The following is a 21,880-nucleotide window of genomic DNA, read 5'->3' on the forward strand; positions in this document are numbered from 1 at the left end:
CCAGCCATGCTCCATCACGAAACGCTACCCTTCTGGTCGTTCTGTCAGCCGGTGGTCCACACTGCCTCCTGCAAACCTGGGGGAGTGACAAGGGAAGGCGTGGAGAGAGGGAAAGGGTGAGCGGAGACACACACAGAGAGAGAGAGGAGAGAGTGAGAAGAACTTGCTCGCCGGCTCCCGGACGCATTGTCGCCCGGTCCTCAACCGTACCTCCGCCCTCTGGCGGACGTCAGCTCGCTCATCCCCTGCCGGACTGCAGCGAGTCCTCCGGCCCCTGGCGGATGGAACCGCTCCTCCCCTTCTCAGCAGACGGCCGCGGTTGCTCCGGCTCTTGGCGGCCGGCAGTGACCCGTCCGTCCCCAGGTAGTGGTGAGGATTCCGCGACAGCACATCCCTCCTCCCTCCTGGGTTTCGGCACCACTGTAACAGTATAGGGATGGGCAAGGATGAGGCGGGAACCAGCTGAACAGTAAACATAAACTTTGATGAGAAACCCAACTTAAAACAAATGTAAACAAACATAGACACACATGCAGTGTGGCCGCGTACGTCTCTCTCTCTCTCCTGAACCAGCGTCTCCAGCTGCCCTTTATCTTGCTCTCCTGCTGATCAGCTGATTCAGCACCGGCCATGCTCCATCACGGCCCGGCCACGCCCTTCTCTTCATCACATACAGCAAATTAAATATCTGTAGCATCCCTTATGTGTTTTTATGCATTTTGTCCTTTTGTTACCAGTTGGTATTGGGATAAAAGCTGTTAAATCCATTCTCATTCATGCATGCTATTATTTAAGCATGGCCAGATGCCTTTATGCCGCGTTTCAGTTCAAGTTTGGTTCTGTTTGACCTTTTGGCCAAGATTTCATAGCTCTTGTGGAAATGGGCTAATTTTACCTCCTTTAAAGAAAACACAGTGATTGAATATTTCAGTTAGAAACACATTTACGAGTTATTATAATTCCACTTGCTCAATGTTGAACACATTGACAAGAACACATTGTTAAAAGGTTAAGTTACAATTTGTCATGACTTCATATCTCATTTTATTAATGTCTTGGTAGGACCTACTGTAATTCCTCTTGCCGGCATATTTTAGTGCCAGTTACACCAAACAAGAGTTTTCAATCCATGCTTTCTGAGACAGAGAGAAAGAGAGAACAAGATAGGATATAGGGTGGGTTTTAAAAGGATGGTTCATTCAAAATAAGAATTTAGTCATTATTTATTCACCTGTGTCACTCAAACATTTATATATTTTTTTCTCTTTTTTCCTCTTTTTATTTTTATTATTTATTTTTTTTTGCACGCAAAACACTAAAGAAGAAATTTTGACAAATCTTCTTGTAGGTCAGCCAAGTCTTCCATTACATTGAGCTGAACTTGAGAACCGGATCAGTCAGATTATTGAAATTAAAAAAAAAATTAAAAAATTGACAAATTTATATTAAACTATCCCTTTTAGGTAGGAAGTAAGACAGAAAGAGAGAGAGAGAGAGAGAGAGAGAGAGAGAGAGAGAGGGAGGGAGGGAGGGACAGACAGACTGAGGGAGCGCTCTAGCCACAAGCTCTGACATTATTTCTGTGGATGTGACTGGAGGGATGCTCTGCCTTCAATCTCTTTAATGCTGTAATGTATTATTCTGTCTAATGTTTACTGAGCTGCCAGCTCTGTTTGTGGAAAGTATGGCCACTTGAACAATTCCTAGTTTTATCCCTTCAGCACAGATGGCTGGCACTGTGCATTCAATGTGACACACAAGTGGGAATGTGTCTTAGCATACAGTGTATAGCATGCACCTGTGGATACCATCCGATGATATATTGCTTGGTGCGGTTCGTTATGATTCGATATCATGATTCAGCAGTGGCTTATTGTCACTACTCTGAAGCAATAGGTAAGGATTTATTACATTACATTCAGACTGCAAATCTCATTTCCTGTCACTTATGGTAGAGCTGCTCTATAAAGCCATTTAAGAACAACTTGGAATTAAAATGTGACTTTTAAAGTGATGGCTCGAGGAATTGTCATTTTAATTTTCTCAAGACTTAATGACATTCGCTACAAATTAGATATTTTTGACACTTTTTTGTAAACGAACCTTTCAGTACACTGAAATGAACATTTCAATGAACATATAATACTATTAATGGCAAGAGAGATTAATGGCAAGACTGTTTCAGTGTCATGTTATACAGTCTACTTATACTCAGTAAGTCTCAGTAGGCAGGTCAACAGTAGGTCGAAGGTTTTGCTACTAAAAATTGGTCTGTGCTTACCAAATTTCGAGTCACTGCCCCCAGTGGCTGTAGCTGGAAGTGTTGTTGAATGTATGCGCACGTGTGAGCTCCAGTTTCTGGGTGAAATTTCCACAGAGTGGTGCCAAGAGTGAGTTGTATTTTTAGTTGTAAATGATGTGATTTAGACAATGGGAATGCATATTTTATTAACTCTACCCCAAACGCAAACCCCAACCCTTAATCTATCCGTCAGTGGAGAAAAACAAATTTTTTTTAGTGAAAATGCAACCTCCGAATCACGCTCATCATTGTTTATGTAAACATGATTACTTCCTGGTTAGCACAAAACCAGAACATGTGTCTCGGAGGTAGTGCTAGAGTGAAATGTGGCAATGTGTTTCGCTGTCCTCTTCTGCATATCGCAGGCCATTTTGGCATATCGCAGCACCGTTTCGTGGCCGGCACACTGGGAAAAGTCCCGGTTCTCCCGATGGCCAGTCCGCTCCTGCTCGTGAAAGATTTGATGACATTAAACTATGTAGATTGAAAATAAGAAAACTGAACAAGACTACAAGAGAATAAAGGATCAAAAAATCATTAACATTCCATGATTATCATATAAATAGTTTGTACATTGTATTATGTCCATAACTTATAATCGTTTTGCTTACTTGTTTGTATTATGGACTAATAAAGATGTTTTTATTTTACATAAGGCGTCACCGCCACAACAGCGTCACATACTTACTTCAAACCTTATTTAAGTAAAGTTCCTGCTTTCGTGTCCCTGTTGGAAAAACGACACTTGAAATTTAATCGGAACGGTATATTTCCACAACAGACTGATTTTAGTTCAGGTACTAGTTCAACAATTGTGTGGAAAAACGCATTTTCTTTCTAAGTGGTCAGTTCCTGGCCAGTATAAAGAGCAATGTGGACCAGACTTTATGTTGCCAGTCAAAAGTCTGGCTACACTAGACTACTGTCTACTGTACATGTTGTACTGTTAACTGTTATAAAATGCAAAACAACATCAGGCCATAGCCCTTATTAAAGGCAATCCAAAGCCAATCCATTCTTCTCATTGCATTTCCATCAATGCACAATGAAATAGCACTCTGCTGTTTTGCATAACAATCCAAGTTTTATTTGTTTAATCTAACATGCTACATGTAATTTCCTGCAACCCTTCTCCTTTCATTTTCCAATATGTGTGTCAATTTGGATTAGCAGCCTAGGACATCTGAAGAGCATATCTAGCCAGCTGGGACAAAGAACAATCACATTCACTCACTGTCAGCCTCGAACAGACTCTGATACTTTAGAATTTCAAATGCACTCTAATGGGCCTTGTTCATGTGCAGGTTTGCTTTTCAGAGATTTACATCTCTTTTGCAGCACTTCAAGAAGAGATGTACTACACTGTACTGTACTGTACTGTACTAATTTAGACAAATTACAGCCCTCCAGCATTACCTTAAAGGGATAGTTCACAAAAAAAAATAAAAATTCTGTCAACATTTACTCACCCTCATGTTGTTCCAAACATGTAAGGCAGAATTTTGGCCTCAGTCACCTTTCACTTTTATTGTATGAAAAAAAAAATAAATAATAATAATTACATTAAATTTAAAAAACATTTCATTAATGGCTAACATTCTGCTTAACATCTCCTTTTGTGTTCCTCGGGAAGAAAAAAAGAAAGTCCTAGGGGTTTTGAACAACATAAGGGTGAGTGAATAATGACAGTTTTCATTTTGATGTGAACTATCCCTTTATGTCTTAAGTCATAGAGCAGTTTGATGCATGGTGCAGAAACTCCCCACATCAATTGCAATTCAGTCCGAGCTCTAAGAAAATCAGTCCTTTCATTCCATGGCCAGTCTCTTTGCTCAAAACAACCTGGCCTCATCATTATTTTTGGAAGGAGACTTCTAAATGCTCCACATGTTCAGGGTTGAGATTAAGAGGGGGCTCTTAAAATTCACCATCAAAGGTCTTAAACTTGTGATGGAGTTAGATCACTGACTTCCTAAACTCCAAGCTTGTGTCAAAATTCACCTTGATTTTTGAGTTCACTCATTAAGGCTGAATTCCAAACAGCATTTTTGTGCTCTTGAAGTGCACTCAAAGTACTCAAAGAGTCATTCCAAACAAAAGTGAACAACTGAATCCCTTCACAAAGAGCCCTTCCACAAGAGAGTTAGCAAAGGGTACATGCGGTGGTCACTTCGAGGGGGTAATTTGGCTGTTTATGATCACGTGATCTTGAATTACAAATCATTTTGAAAACTGAAGTAATTTGTTCAGTGTCATGAAACCCCCCTCAGCACCAGTCGTTCACATCTCAGACTTAAAAAAAAGGGTAATGAAAGAGGTGTGAAAATATGTTAAACGGTGGGTGGGTAGTGGGTGGGGAGGAGGGAGGACAGTAACTCACGCACCAAAAAGAGGTTTTCCTTTCAAGTCGGCCACTTCAATGCTGTGTCCGTAGCTGAGGTAATAAGAAACTCCTCCCAGGAATGACGATCTCTGAAGCCCTATAAAATCACACCAATCTATTGGCAGATGGCGCTTGACGCACCACCCCTGATGCATGCATCACCGCAGGCGTATAAACCAGAGCATAGTGCCACTTCATCAGAATTTTTCTCTTCAGGGTCGTGATAAAATGTCTCGTGCTCTGGCGCCTGAATCCTCAACCGAATCTTCATAAAGCACATAAAAGAACTGTTTAATCTTTTTCAAGATGCATTTCACAAATGTTTTCCACCTTGAGAGTGATATAACCCTCTGTCTAATAGGCATGAGACTGATTGAGTTCACTGTTTTACCCTGTTTTTACTATTGTTGATGTCACAACACAGAGATTTGAGGTGCCTAGGTGCCATGTTGCCAACAGCAAATGAGTTTGCGGCATGACACTGGTCACTTCATTACTCGTCTTGCTGTTGTTAGTAACGTGCCATAAGACTTCCATGTTGCAACATGTCACCTGGGAAAAAAACACCTCTGTGTCCCCAATACAGTCATCTTCCTTTCCAGGAGCCGGGAATGGATTGCAGGTTCACGGTCTGATTCGCACGGATAACACTGTAGTTGTGGCCTCAGAGACCATGCACTGTTGCCTCTGGTACTCCATGACTAAGGCTCCAGTGGGCTTGAACGTCCTAGCACACAAATGGCCAGTGACATGCAAATATGCATTCCCTCCCATTTGTTTGCTACACCAAGTGCTGTGCAAAATTCGGGAAGTCAGGGAAACTGTGCTGTGGGTTGCACCAGAGTTGCCCAACTACCCTTGGTTTCCGGAGCTGGTAGAGCTGTTGTATAGCTAGTACCACTGTTATATTTCCTAACCATAAAACATTTATTAGGTTTCTTATTAGGTATATCAGTAGCACAGCGCAATGGTATACATTTCCCATAGCATAGGCTACTGACACAATGTCGAAGTGACTGACTTATAAGGGAACGTTCTGATTACGACTGTAACTCTGGTTTCCTGAAAGGAGGGAACGAGACGCTGTGTATGCTCGCTGCACTACTGATTTATCTCTCTTAATTGGCAGAGGTATGCACTCTCTTCCCTTCAGTTGAAAAATCTTAATGAAATGGCGCTATTCTCCGGTTTATTTGCCAGCGATGACGCGTACATTAGGTGCGAAGAATCAATGCCATCTGCCAATAGATTGCAATGATTTTATTAGGCTTCAGAGATCATCCTACCTGGCATTTTCCATTAGTCTCTCGTTCCCTCCTTTCAGGGAACCAGGGATACAGCCATAACCAGAGTATTAGCATGACTTTGAGGTTTCAGTTTTTAGCATTGTCTTCTGTTTTTGAACAAGCTATTTACTTAAGCTGTTTACATATTCAAAGCTATTCAAGGTAAATGCTATTTACACTAATTATAAATAATGGCACATGCACTTTGCACACTGGTGTAAATTGTGACAGATACGGTTTGCACAGCAGTGTATTCTTAAACAGTATATATTATACTATATAAACAGTATATAAAATAGAACATATTCAGTCTATGTAGTATAAGTTTTGTGATGGAATTTAAATACATTGTTGGCAGCGGGACAAAACGCACCTGATTTATTGCATAATGGTGCCTCATCACTCCTCTCTTTAAATGCAGAACGTTGCTCTAGAGTCACCGGTCTCTTCACCATGCCGCTGAAGAAAGCCGCCAACCACGCGTTCCAGACCTGGAAAAGCCATGTGCGGCCCTACCGAAACCAAGCCCTTCTCTGCGCTGCCCAACCTTCAATCACCGCGGGATATCGTTTTTACTTTCAGTTAAATCACACTCCCCTTAGACAAATTATTTACACTGTGTGTGATTTTTTTATTAAAATAAATGACTCTCCGGCAGCGTACAGCCACTGTCTGTCTTCGCTTACAAGGGATGGATATGGGGAGAAGAGTGAAATTGGCAAAAGGTGGACTCAAACTTGGATCACCCACACTGAAAGTCGACTGCTATACTAATGTCACCATGCCAGTTCTTAGATATACAAGTGTCAGATTAACATACTTTTGTCTCTATATATTATCTTTAATGATTATATAATAGAATGACATAGATTGACAGGTTCCATCGGACTCTTAAACCCTTTAAGATTTTACCTGGTATTTACCTGGGAAATATTCCTTACATATGTACATATTGCCATGTTTGGCTTTAGAAAACACCACATGGCGAGACTCTACATAAGTTTAAATAAATTTGATTTAAAGATTTAAATTAGCTATACTGTATATGATGCAACAGTTTTATTTGTTAACAATCTTAACAGCTATAAGCATGCATTTTGCTGCTACGTTATAAAGATGAAGTTCTGTTATATAACAAAATAAAGTAATAGTGATGTAGTGTTTTCCAAATGCACACATGAGACAGTTGCCCTGGCACCCTCTAGAGAGAGTAGTGCACAGTGTTGCTTACTTTCAAAAGGAATTCGCCCTACATAAAACTCCCTAAAACTTCATGATATTGCATATTGACTGAATTGACAACTTCATGTAGCAACCGTCAGTTGGATGTCTCATTGCTTGGTCACAGTTGTACACCTCACTTTTCACGCTTATGTTTCCTCAGCCTTGAAGGACAGCCGGTTTCAGCTGGTTAACTTCTCAGACAACGAGCTGCTGGTGTCGTTGTCCAATGTGTCACTCTCGGACGAGGGACGGTACGTTTGCCAGCTTTACACGGACCCCCCGCAAGAAGCCTACGCAGACATCACAGTCCTGGGTATGACGTCTACCTTTGAAATGCTAAAATCCTGATTATTGATTAACCCCATTGATTCTTTCACTCAATTGAACTTGTCTAATTGAATCTCACCATGACACAATATCAATCAATTACTCTCATGCAGTTTCTAATAACACAAGGCAAACAAAAAGGAACAGATGTTGTGCTATTGATATTAGTAGATCGCTTTTGGCAGGCGTATCGACTGCATTCCATTTAGATGTTGAAAAGGCTACATCGAGCTTTTCTAGAGATAGCTTTGTGCAGTTGGGAGGCTCTTGCATTGAATGACACTGACTTTAGAGCTTTACTATGTGGCATATTTGGACATCCTGGGGAGCTGAATGGAATTGAGTGCTCTCTAAAGTAGCATGAGTTTTATGAGGATATGCATTCCATCACAGCATGGACTCTTAACAAAAGGACATGAAAGTTTGAGATATTAGAAAAAGAGGCCCTCCAACAGTAGCTGTCATAGAGACAGATGATTAAGTACCATCAGCATCATGTGAGGTAACGTGGTATCAGCTCTCTGCATGAAAAAAAAAAAAAAAAAGTTGGTTGAGTGGGTCCATTTCTGTCAAAATATACAATAAAACCAGTTAGGAGTGCTTCGCAGGTAGGGTTGCCAACCATCCTGAATAAAATGTAATCCTTCCGTATTTAAAGGAGCAATATGTAACATTTTTCATGTAATATTCGCCTTTTTTTTTTTTTTTTTTTTTTTTGCCAATGTGTGAACGGCTTGTAACACAACTTAAAAAATGAGCCCTTCCCAGACTTCCTAGGTTGACTATTAAAGCCTGTAGACTGATTTTCATGCAAAGGGAGTGGGTCGCTTTTGCCAGGAAAATCCAAAGGATGTGACGTTTATGCGCGCTCCCAAGAGCCTTGCCTCAGACAGTAGCTTCTCTTCTATTCAACAGAGTTAACAGACAGTCTGCAACACTAGGTAACATTATCTTAGAGATGGAATCCAGCAAACGGCCGGCTCCCAGCACAACACCGACAAACTCAGAGTAGGCCAAAAAAAACAAAAAAACATTTAGCTAATGAATCCCATCTGGCTAAGCGGGAATGTGATCGTGGTCGAGCGAAAACTAGCGTGAACATCGGCAGGGCATTTGATTCCTGGAGGGACCTTCGTTTTGGGGATCAAAACAGACCCTGAATTGGTATCCTTCTTATTGGACAGGTAAGCTTACATAACTGCAAAGCATGTGAAATATAGTGCCATAAGGATTGGTCTGTGTAATTTTAGCTAACTTGATCTTGCCTGCTAACGCTGACGAATTGTAAGCTACCTTGCTTTGTAACTTTCAAATAATTTCAACGATCTTGTCTTTATACTAAAAGTCAGGTCAATGTCAAAGTTAATCTGTAATTATTCAGCAAGGTTAACTACAATAATACATGGAATGAATGCTAGACAATGTTCAAGTAAAAAGTAAAATTCAAGTTAATGTAAAAAGCTCCATTCATTAGTGTAACGTAACTTGGTTATACAGAAAATATATACAATCTATTATTATAAAACAATAGTGCATCGATATATCAAAATGACAGTTGTGATGGAATCACATCAATACTGAATTGTGTCAACAATTTATAATGTACAGTCTATTTTATAAACAGCTACTGTCATCATCCACCAAATTTAGCTAACAACTATTGATAAAGCTGGCTAGCTAGCTAACGCCAACATAGGCCATCATATATAATGCAGTCAATGTATCATGCAAAGAAAATTGATTACTTCAAACTACAGTCTCGCATAGTCAGACCTATATCCACACTTTGTTTTAGCCCTGTTCCAGCACTGGAGAGTCAAATATAATAAACATTCTCAAAGTTTGTTGTAAAACAATCATAACTGTGTAATTTTAATTATGCTACCTCATCTGTCAGCATGATGTCGGTGAATCATGTTCAGCCTCTTTGTACGTTATATCATTGTTTTGGTCGATGCTCGCTTGCGTCCCTATGGAGTGTGTGCACGAGCACGAGCAACAGGTAGCTGGCTGTTGTTCACTTAACTGCCACAGGTGTCATTAATAACAAAGGTTTCTTACATACTGCACCTTTAAGGGAACACAACTGTGTTCAAAATTAAATCCGTATAAAATTCACAAGACATTTAGAAACAAAAATCATAAATTTTCCTTTTTAGCATATGTCATGTTAGCAGTGTTGCATATTTTTGAACTAGTTCAGTTCATGATAATATTAATGCATTTAAATGTTTGATTTTAGGGGCATATGCCTTTACAGTGAGCAATTTTGGTACTGTGTTGTGTCGCCACTTGATGTCCAATGCAAAATCTGGGTCTTGAAGTGAAACCAGTTGAGAACCTCTCTGTTAGAGGCAAACAGTTCTTGATTCTCCGAAGTTTGCGGAGATGCTGGTCTAATAGAGATACCAATTTGATAATTAAGGTGATCACAGGTAAAACATGTGACTCTCAGTCTACACATGAAATAATAATAAAACATCAGTATGAAATTGTTTGCAACAAAAATAAGAAAATAGGACAGCATGGCCTGAAAGAGACAACAAGAATATTCTTGAAAGTTATAAAACATTCCCAGCAAAAAAAAAAAAAAAAAAAAAAGAGGCATCAATTTCCATGCTGGTCCAGGCTCTTTGTTGCTGGTGAAGGCTGGTGGATCAACATGTTGTTCATATGCAAAATTTAAATTGAAATGGTTAACCAGACTCACCAAAACATCATCCTGGTGAACAATATGCTGAATTGAAATGTAAATTTCCAATGTCTTACTATAGTTCTTTACTCACAATTCTCATTGTTCCAAATCAGCTTTACAAAGAATATTATGTGCCTTACTAATCCCCATTTTGCAAGCCAAAGGAGACAGTGACAAGAAAATACTCCAATATAATGATTAGGTTGGATGAGAGAGAAACCTTTTGAGGAACCAATGAAGTCTTGCAGGTTAAGCTTGCTAAAGGAATAGTTCACCCAAAAATGCAAATTTGCTGATAATGTATTCACCCTCAGGCCATCCAAGATGTATATGACCTTCTTTCTTCAACAGGATTTAAGATTTTTAGGAAAGTATCCCAGGTTTTTAGCTTCATCCAATGCAAGTGAATAGACACCAGTTTTTGACGGTCCAAAAAGCATATTTAGGCAGCATCAAAGTAATCCACACGACTCCAGTCGATTAAGTAATGTCTTCTGATGTGAATCGATACGTTTGTGTAAAAACCTATCGCTAATTAAACGGTTTTAACTTTAAATCGGCGCTACCGCCAGCTGTTTCAATTTACATGACCCTCGCATGAAGTACGTTCCTCTGTGGTAAACATAGCGGAACTTCTGAATTCTCACGTGAACGCGCCAACGTGATGACGTCACATGACAGTGACGTGAGGCATTTCGTTTTTACAGGAAGCGATTTTTTAAAGTTAATAAAGTTTTTATTAGCGTTTAGTTTTTCACACAAACGTATCGATTCACTTCAGAAGACATTACTTGATTGGCTGGAGTCGTGTGGATTACTTTGATGCTGACTAAGTGTGCTTTTTAGACCGTCAAAAATTTGTGTAAGTTCACTTGCATTGGATGAAGCTAAAAACCTGGGATACTTTCCTAAAAATCTTAAATCCTGTTCTGATGAAGAAAGGTCATATTCATCTTGGATTGCTTGTGGGTGAGTAAATTATCTGCAAATTTTCATTTTTGGGGGAGCTATTCCTTTAAGAAACCTGGTGGGGACACCAGCATAGCCGGATTCCCATACTGGAGACTAGCATCCAAAACACAATACAGGTGCATCTCAATAAATTAGAATGTTGTGGAAAAGTTTATTTATTTATTTCAGTAATTCAACTCAAATTGTGAAACTCGTGTATTAAATAAATTCAATGCACACAGACTGAAGTAGTTTAAGTCTTTGGTTCTTTTAATTGTGATGATTTTGGCTCACATTTAACAAAAACCCACCAATTCACTATCTCAACAAATTAGAATATGGTGACATGCCAATCAGCTAATCAACTCAAAACACCTGCAAAGGTTTCCTGAGCCTTCAAAATGGTCTCTCAGTTTGGTTCACTAGGCTACACAATCATGGGGAAGACTGCTGATCAGACAGTTGTCCAGAAGACAATCATTGACACCCTTCACAAGGAGGGTAAGCCACAAACATTAATTGCCAAAGAAGCTGGCTGTTCACAGAGTGCTGTATCCAAGCATGTTAACAGAAAGTTGAGTGGAAGGAAAAAGTGTGGAAGAAAAAGATGCACAACCAACCGAGAGAACCGCAGCCTTATGAGGATTGTCAAGCAAAATTGATTCAAGAATTTGGGTGAACTTCACAAGGAATGGACTGAGGCTGGTATCAAGGCATCAACCACACACAGACATGTCAAGGAATTTCCACTGCTGAACCACAGACAACATCAGAGGCGTCTTACCTGGGCTAAGGAGAAGAAAAACTGGACTGTTGCCCAGTGGTCCAAAGTCCTCTTTTCAGATGAGAGCAAGTTTTGTATTTCATTTGGAAACCAAGGTCCTAGAGTCTGGAGGAAGGGTGGAGAAGCTCATAGCCCAAGTTGCTTGAAGTCCAGTGTTAAGTTTCCACAGTCTGTGATGATTTGGGGTGCAATGTCATCTGCTGGTGTTGGTCCATTGTGTTTTTTGAAAACCAAAGTCACTGCACCCGTTTACCAAGAAATTTTGGAGCACTTTATGCTTCCTTCTGCTGACCAGCTTTTTAAAGATGCTGATTTCATTTTCCAGCAGGATTTGGCACCTGCCCACACTGCCAAAAGCACCAAAAGTTGGTTGAATGACCATGGTGTTGGTGTGCTTGACTGGCCAGCAAACTCACCAGACCTGAACCCCATAGAGAATCTATGGGGTATTGTCAAGAGGAAAATGAGAAACAAGAGACCAAAAAATGCAGATGAGCTGAAGGCCACTGTCAAAGAAACCTGGGCTTCCGTACCACCTCAGCAGTGCCACAAACTGATCACCTCCATGCCACGCCGAATTGAGGCAGTAATTAAAGCAAAAGGAGCCCCTACCAAGTATTGAGTACATATACAGTAAATGAACATACTTTCCAGAAGGCCAACAATTCACTAAAAATGTTTTTTTTATTGGTCTTATGATGTATTCTAATTTGTTGAGATAGTGAATTGGTGGGTTTTTGTTAAATGTGAGCAAAATCATCACAATTAAAAGAACCAAAGACTTAAACTACTTCAGTCTGTGTACATTGAATTTATTTAATACACGAGTTTCACAATTTGAGTTGAATTACTGAAATAAATGAACTTTTCCATGACATTCTAATTTATTGAGATGCACCTGTATATGCTGCTGGGTATTTTCCGACAGAATAATAGTATGAAAAAAAAAAAGATTAGCTCAAAAACAACACCTTTTCCATCTGTACGACACATATTGTACTTTCACTTTGTACACTTTATTACTGATTTAACTTCTTGATAGTCATCAGCAGATCTTCGTTAAAAAAAAAAAAAAAAAAAAACAGTTTGTCCTTTAGTGAGGAGCTAGATAAAAAACATTGATCCGATGCAGAAGAGCCGCCGCAGCATCTCTAATCCTTTTGTTGATCTTCTGCCAGTTCCACCAGGCAACCCAATCTTAGAGTCCCGTGAGGAAATTGTGAGTGAGGGGAATGAGACGGAGATAACCTGCACCGCTATGGGCAGCAAGCCGGCCTCCACCATCAAATGGATGAAAGGGAACCAACCACTGCAAGGTCTGACTCTGATCCAAAGAAGATTGTGCCGATAAGTCCTCTGTGATTATTCATTTCTCTGATCTGCGCAGAACACACTGTGTTTTTGGATACTGACATCATAACGATTTTTTAATTAAGCTTTCAGAAGGTGTATCCATTGAATTGACAAGAATGGCGCAACATTCAGGACTCAAAAAAGAATTTTTCTTTTTTCTGTAGAGCTTAAGTAGCTTTGAATGAACTCCAACTGTTTACCTCCCACTCAGCAAATGCTGCCCACATATTAGTTCTCACTGGTTAAAGCAGTGCGGGCTGGCAGAAAGGAGTGAACGCACAGGCTGGTTAATGTACTTATAAACAGCTTTTTTCCATTAGACAGCAGGGAGGGACTGTTGAATAACACTCACATAGACTACCTGGGGAAACAGAGGCAAAAATGGCAGATGATATGCCGGTATTTAAACACAATCTAAGTTTAATGTGTCAACTGTTTATGGATTACAAATATCACAGCTTCATTAACTGCAGAGAAAGCAGTAAAGCAATGGCCTGAGGTGATAGATTTTCATGTGTTAATGGATCAAATACCATAGCCAGCTCACTGTAAGGCAACTCACATTAAGGGAATAATGACTGGCTTCTAATTAAACCAGCATTATTAACAATCTCTCAGGTAAGCTGTATGTGTTACTCTGAGCCAAATGAACTTAGGTGTAAGCATATGTTGCATGACACACCAAAGATCAAACTTTGGAGAAAATTAAAGGCGAAGCGTGTAATTTCTGTACTGCTAGTGCCAATAAACAGAATAGACCCTTTTCACATGTCCGGGTTTGGAAGTAAACTATAGCAGGGAAACTTCTATTGCGGTGAATGGGAGGCCACAGCAATTATTTTTTGTGTTCCAATTTTTTTTCAATAGCAAAATAAAAAATCCACTAATATGTTTCCATGACTTTCCAAAAGAGGACAACGTATTTGTATTATATTATACAATGAATAATGTTATAAATTTACATTAAATAATTAAAACAATTTTAGATTTTCATCTCCAGCAGAGTGCTCGAGCACTGAACACATGCAGCCCAATTTTTCTTTGAATGTGCAGAATGCACATGCGCCTGGAATTATTTGCACTAATTAGTGGGTTCACAAGGTGGCAACACTCACATTTGAGCTGTTGCGGTCACAAAAAAGCACTAGAAGTAGATGTAATTGCTGGTAAACATCAGGAGACAATTGTGGAAACAACAACAGTGGATTTGCACGTGAAGAGCACATCTGTGAAAAGGTCAGTAGATACCTGCAATTGTATATCTTAAGTTTGAAGAATATAAAGACATCTTTATGTGTCTATACTCCTGAGGAGAAATAGTCCTTATAGCAGTCATAGTGCATATACATCAACTGACTGTGTATTGGGCACAGTAAAATGTACTTTCACATGTACTTGTATACTTCCACAGGCTTGTGTTCAATGCTAAGTGTTCGTGTCAAAACCAGGATATACTTTGGGATTAAGATGGTAATATGTCATCCCAGTCTGTGAAAAGATCAAATGCAAAAATGATGACAAAATAATGTTTTCAAACACTCCTCCTCTCTGTCATTTTTCAAAAACAGATGGTCCCACTCCAAACTCAGACCATTTGTTGAGCCGATTCTGCTGTATCAGTTTGGCCAGGATGCTCAAACAAACAGAGCAATGTTTTGAAAGTGCTACAGAGCCACAGCGTTTGCGCTTTAATGGGAATCAAATTACAAATGGCTTACTTATACTGTAGTTGTCTCTGCATATTAAGCTAGGATAGGAGAAAGTATTCAAAAAATCTACACAAGGATCATAGTGATTGTCTGAAATTAACAGATTTTACCAGACTTTAAAGTGGTGTACAGTAAGTCATGTATTTTTTGTAACAGTGTCTTATTACGTGCTGATAGCAGGGAAAGAAGCTGAGCAATAGGTCAGTGCAGAGCTGTAATTATTTCCCACTTCATTAGGTCCAAGTAAACCATCATACTCTGTGCTGCAATTAGCTCAATGCCCTTGAGCTTAGAAATTGTTTTAGGATGAGGACTAACGTGATGGGCAGTAACCCTATGCAGCTACTGACCTCCAAGCTGCTTTGTATGAATTCATCTTTGTCAAATGTTCTGACCATCCATCATCAGTACTGGGACAATAGGCTGTACACATCACAGTAATAATTTGTTAATTTTACTGCTTACTTTTGTTATCACATTAGAAAGAAGTTCAAACATATATTGTGAGTATCGAAATGTTTCATTCTGGAGCCGTGGCCTAACACATTGAGTCTTGGTACGCCAGGTTGATCTTGTTCTTATTGGTAGGTATTTAAACGTAACGTGTACATGTACATTTTGTACATTTGGATTGATATGGAAACATAAAACATCAACGTATTGACAGCATCTAAAACATAAACCCTGTTACGTACAGTATGTATGTGACGAGGAGGAGGGCGGGGCCGGGCCGTGAGTGCGCACGACCGGCCCCCAATCGGGCTAATCAGCCGAGGAGAGGGATAAAGCCGAGCCGGATGTGTTTCTCTCTCTCTCTAACTGCCACATCCAGCTCGGCTTTATCCCTCTCCTCGGCTGATTAGCCCGATTGGGGGCCGGCCATGCGCACTCACGGCCCGGCCCCGCCCTCCTCCTCGTCACAATATACAACCTTAGAGACTTACAAATCTTCACCAAACCTCTGACGACTGCTCGTAACTGAAATTGCAGAAACTATTGTGTGGGCACTGCCGCAGGTAACCCGACACAATACTCAGACACAATCCCAAAGAGAGACTCTCATTTATCAGTAAATGATGGAGTAACTTTGTCAGATAAAGACCTTTTTAATGGCAAATTTATTAGTAAAAGTAATCCAAATGTGACTAATAAAAGTTGAGTTATTTGCACTCTTGAATTAATATCTAATATAAAATGAAATCGATTACTTATTTTATTGTGTATGTGTGCTGTCACAATGGTTTCTGACCTTTTGACCTTCTTTAGAAATCACACAGAACAAAATTAAACCATTATAAAATTAAAGCTCTGTAAAATTAAAATGTGTTTACTGTGTTAAATAACTGTAATAGTGTTAAACATATTTATTGATCTCATTTATTATATTTTATTATATTTATATTTATACTTTGTAAAATTTACATTTGTTTACTATGTTAAATAACTGTAATATTGTTAAACCTATTTAATGATCTCATTTATTATATTGTATTATATTTATGTATTATATTATATTATATTATATTATATTATTGTAAATACAATAAAATCAACCAAATCTATATCTCAATAAATTCAACCCTGATTTGTAAACATTTGTAGGTGAAGTATAAGGGATTATGTTTAAGAAGTTGTCCATGCGTTGATTTTGTACATATCCATGTCTATCCAAAAGTTAAAAAGTGTGTGTGATAAAGCCATACTTCACGTATGAATACCTATAAATCACATCAGATACACGTGTGGATGACGCAGGTTTGAGTCTTGTTTGCATCATCTCCGTATCCTTCTTCTCATAATTTTCTCACACACATATATATATATATACACACTGGTGGCCAAACGTTTGGAATAATGTACAGATTTTGCTGCTTCGGAAGGAAATTGGTACTTTAATTCACCAAGTGGCATTCAGTTGATCACAAAGTATAGTCAGGACAGTACTGATGTAAAAAACAGCACCATCACTATTTGAAAAAAGTCATTTTTGATCAAATCTAGACAGGCCCCATTTCCAGCAGCCATCACTCCAACACCTTATCCTTGAGTAATCATGCTAAATTGCTAATTTGGTACTAGAAAATCACTTGCCATTATATCAAACACTACTTAAAGCTATTTGGTTTGTTAAATGAAGCTTAACACTGTATTTCTTTTTGAGCTGCCACAGTATGCAATAGACTGGCATGTCTTAAGGTCAATATTAGTTAAAAAATGGCAAAAAAAGAAACAGCTTTTGCTAGAAACTCGTCAGTCAATCATTTTTATTAGGAATGAAGGCTAAACAATTCTTGAAATTGCCAAAAAAACTGAAGATTTCATACAAAGGTGTACACTACAGTCTTCAAAGACATAGGACAACTGGCTCTAACAAGGACAGAAAGAGATGTGGAAGGCCAGATGTACAACTAAACAAGAGGATAAGTACATCAGAGATTCTAGTTTGAGAAATAGACGCCTCACATGTCCTCAGCTGACAGCTTCATTGAATTCTACCTGCTCAACACCAGTTTCATGTACAACAGTGAAGAGAAGACTCAGGGATGCTGGCCTTGAAACAGAAAAACAAAAAGAAAAGGTTAGAGTGGGCAAAGAAACACAGACATTGGACAACAGATAATTGGAAAAGAGTGTTATGGATCTTAACCTCATTGAGCTTTTGTGGGATCAGCTAGACTGTAAGGTGAGTGAGACAAGACAGCCATATCTATGGCAAGTGCTACAGGAAGCGTGGGGTGATTTTCCACGTTATTAATGTCCAAAATCTTGCTCTTTTGGATATAAATTGGTACTTTTATTTAACAAATTAGCATTCAGCTGATCACAGTGTATAGTCAGGACATTAATAACATGAAAAATTACTATTACAATTTGAAAAAAATGTCAGAACTTCTTAAACTACTTCAAAGAGTTCTCATCAAAAAATCCTCCATGTGCAGCAATAACAGCTTTGCAGGTCCTTGGCATTCTAGCTGTCAGTTTGTCCAGATACTCAGGTGACATTTCCCCCCCACGCTTCCTGTAGCACTTGCCATAGATGTGGCTGTCTTCATCATGCACTTTACACCATTTTTATTTGCCCACTCAACCTTTTCTTTTTGTTTCAAAAGTGTCTTTTTTTTTTTACTGTTGTTCATGAAACTGGTGTTAAGTGGGTAGAATTCAATGAAGCTGTCAGCTGAGGACATGTGAGGCATCTATTTCTCAAACTAGAGACTCTGGTGTACTATCCTCTTGTTTAGTTGTACATCTGGCCTTCCACATCTCTTTCTGTCCTTGTTAGAGCCAGTTGTCCTTTGTCATTGAAGACTGTAGTGTACACCTTTGTATGAAATCTTCAGTTTTTTGGCAATTTCAAGCATTGTATAGCCTTCATTCCTCAAAACAATGATTGACTGATGAGTTTCTAGAGAAAGCGGTTTCTTTTTTGCCATTTTTGACCTAATATTGACCTTAAGACATGCCAGTCTATTGCATACTGTGGCAACTCAAAAACAAACACAAAAACAATGTTAAGCTTCATTTAATGAACCAAATAACTTTCAACTGTGTTTGATATAATGGCAAGTGATTTTCTAGTTCCAAATTAGCAATTTAGCATGATTACTCAAGGATAAGGTGTTGGAGTGATGGCTGCTGGAAATGGGGCCTGTCTAGATTTGATCAAAAATGACTTTTTTCAAATAGTGATGGTGCTGTTTTTTACATCAGTAATGTCCTGACTATACTTTGTGATCAGTTGAATGCCACATTGGTGAATTAAAGTACCAATTTCCTTCTGAAGCAGCAAACTTGAATAATGTACAGATTTTGCTGCTTCAAAATTTTGTAAAGATTTTGCTGCTTATATATATATATATATATATAAAATTCAAACCTGTTTTTTGTGTCCTGGTATGATGTTCCAAGGTCAAATACTGTATATAGGACACAGAATGTGTCTCACAATACATGAATGTGAAAGTTGTCTGGATTTGTCTGGTTACGATATGATTCTGCATGACCCTCCTCCTGGTGATACAGTGTTAGTATGAGCAGGCCAGGATGGAGAGAGCTCGCTTGTTATGGTTGACATGTCACTCTTGCTGCCGTTCCCAGGTGAGGCGACTGTCGAGGAGTTATACGACAGGATGTTCACTGTCACCAGCCGGCTCAAACTCACTGTCTCTAAGGAGGACGATGGAGTAGCCATCATCTGCATCATTGACCACCCAGCCGTGAAGGACTTCCAGGCCCAGAAATACCTGGAAGTGCAGTGTAAGTCATCTCTCAAGATGAGGAGAAATCTTTCAGCTGGAAAATAGCTTTTCTTTAAAAATAATTGTTTACTCATTATTTATACATTATTTACTCACTTTCGTTTTGTTCCAAACTAAGGATAGGCCACCACCAACTATCCAATTAGAGAGGTTGACTAGATTTTATGTAATACATTTTTTTTAAGTGTATGATAAATAAATTCTTAAAACAACAACAACAACAATATATACATATATATACATGTATATGTTGTATTTTTAGCTAAACACAGCTATATTTTTAGCTGTGGTGCTTTATTTAGCTGGCTGTATTTTCCAGCTTCCAAGGTATTACTCTCTTGGAAAAATCGCCTCTTTAAATTCATCACCTTTAAAGCCTCAGTGCTTCATTTATACATGAACAGACTGGCATATTTGGACATTGCATCGCCACAGGCATTGTATTTTTAAGATAGCATATCAACTTAAAAATAGTCCAACTTTTAAAAACACTTACCTCGCGACCTCTTCATTCTGTTTCATACCATTCTTTAGTGCAAGAACGCATCTTATATAAATGCCCCTTGGGAAACGCATCGGATTGAAGTCTTGTAAACCTGAAACCAGCCTAATTATACAAGGTTTCCTTAAGACCAGTGAATTGACAAGTTGTTCAGGCAACCCACCAACAAGTTTATGTTGAAAACATGTAGTTTTGCACATATGACTTTCTTTCTTGTGTGGAACACAAAAAGAGTTATCTGGCAGAATGTCTGAGTTGCTCTTTTCCATAAAATCTAATTGAATGGTTATCACAGCTGTCTCTGATCACCATCCACTTTCATAATTTGGAAAAGAGTAGCTTGCACATTCTGCTAAGCCAATTATTTTGTGTAAAAGAAAGTGATATGGGGTTGGAATAACACTAGAGTGAGTAAATGAAATTGTTTTTGGGTGAACTGTCCCTTTAAACATCTCACTTGCTTGCAGGGCCAATTTGACTGACATTGCAATAAATTAAATAATTTTTTGTTACACAATAAGACGGTTTATGAGAATATTAACACGAACAAAGTCTAGGCATTTGCTTTAATTAAAACAGACCATGTCATGTTATGCCTCAGCATGAAATGCTGTCCGTTAAATAATGCATTGATTAAGAATGTTTTCCGTACGCTCCTTTGTGGCGCGGGAAGTCCTGGAAAGGTTAACCTACCCCTTTGTAATCTTGGCAGAATATTAATTTATTCAGATAGCTGACTGCTCAGGGTGACCTTTGAGAAAAAAAGACAGGAGGGATCAGCTCAACTGTAACAGCTTGACATTTTGTCTAACATAGATAAAAGAGAAGAAGAAAAACATTTTACAGTACTGTTAAATTGACTGTTTAAATTCATAGTAGAGTCCTCCTCCCTTGCACACTTTACAGAGGCTATCATGCTTGCGCTCTTTTAGGCTCACTGGGGTGACTTAATATAGTGTAAAGCGAATGGTGAAGCCCAGAAAAGCAACTAAGTCTGGTGCCTTTATTATCCCACTGTTTGTGTTAAACAGGAATGCATAATACACATAAATAGATTTTTTTGCACAAATGATGTCCAAACCTGTTGGGGATGTTTATTAATCAGACAGAGGGGCAGGTATGTGGTAGTAGAATGATAATTAGATACAATAGGTTCAAGGTTACAGAGCTGAATCAATGTACTGAAGAGCAATTGGAAATGAGTGTGTTTCAGCCTTTGTTGTGTCAATTTCACAGATAAACCAGAAGTGAAGATTGTAGTGGAGTTCCCAGAGGGCTTGACCAGAGAGGGGGAAAATCTCGAGCTAACATGCAAAGCAAAAGGCAAACCGCAGTGAGTTCTATATTTTGTCCAAAACAGGGCCATCAGGTCACTCGTGTAAATTTTGTTTTATCTTGTAGATAATGATACAATCTGATGGATGGATGGACGGATGGATGGATGGAAAGATAGATCAATGAACTAAAGGATCTGATTGTGGCATGTGCATTTGTTTGTACAGGTGGTGATTTTATAGCAGTGCTAACATTTTCATGGATAAATGGCATGATCTTCTCTGCCTCTGTCTGAACATTTTCACACTGAGTACTAAATGATTACTCTGATGTTTTACAGGCCTCATCAAATTAACTGGCACAAAGTGGATGATGATTTCCCCTCCCACGCCGTGATTACTGGCACTGATCTCTTCATCGAAAACCTTAACAAGTCCTACAACGGAACGTACCGCTGCGTGGCATCTAACTTAGTGGGAGAAGCTTATGATGATTACATCCTTTATGTGTATGGTATGTACTCAAACGTAATCTGTGTCTGTAAACAACAATTTGTAAGAGCTGTTGTCCAGACGGTTAAACCTAGTCTTGGACAAAATTCTAGGATTTGGTTTTGGCTTAATCTGTGTCTGGATAATCAGCCCTTAATGACATGTAATAACCATGTAATAGTCATGTGTGGAGTTCCTTGTGAATTTCCTGTTTCATAAACTAAGAATCTCTAGGTAACAGTTGTTTGATGTTTTGAAAATAAAATGTTTGTATAGGTAGGTAGGTAGGTAGGTTGGTTAGTGTGTGCATTTGAGCTTGCTGAGTATGGTGGATGTAGC

The 21,880-nt window shown here is 38.9% G+C and overlaps 1 protein-coding gene across 2 annotated transcripts in view; it reads left to right on the plus strand.

The window, feature by feature from the left end:
- The window catches only part of cadm1b (cell adhesion molecule 1b), a 273,986-nt gene that overhangs the window by 190,000 nt on the left and 62,106 nt on the right, over positions 1 to 21,880 (plus strand). For both annotated transcript variants that reach the window (XM_051665851.1, XM_051665852.1), the window contains exons 4-8: positions 7,356 to 7,508; positions 13,131 to 13,268; positions 19,113 to 19,271; positions 21,012 to 21,108; positions 21,391 to 21,563. In XM_051665851.1, coding sequence (XP_051521811.1) covers positions 7,356 to 7,508; positions 13,131 to 13,268; positions 19,113 to 19,271; positions 21,012 to 21,108; positions 21,391 to 21,563 — 720 coding nt within the window. The remainder of the gene's footprint in view (positions 1 to 7,355; positions 7,509 to 13,130; positions 13,269 to 19,112; positions 19,272 to 21,011; positions 21,109 to 21,390; positions 21,564 to 21,880) is intronic.

This window comes from Myxocyprinus asiaticus, chromosome 31, assembly GCF_019703515.2.
Source record: "Myxocyprinus asiaticus isolate MX2 ecotype Aquarium Trade chromosome 31, UBuf_Myxa_2, whole genome shotgun sequence".
In the NCBI taxonomy this organism is placed as follows: Eukaryota; Metazoa; Chordata; class Actinopteri; order Cypriniformes; family Catostomidae; genus Myxocyprinus; species Myxocyprinus asiaticus.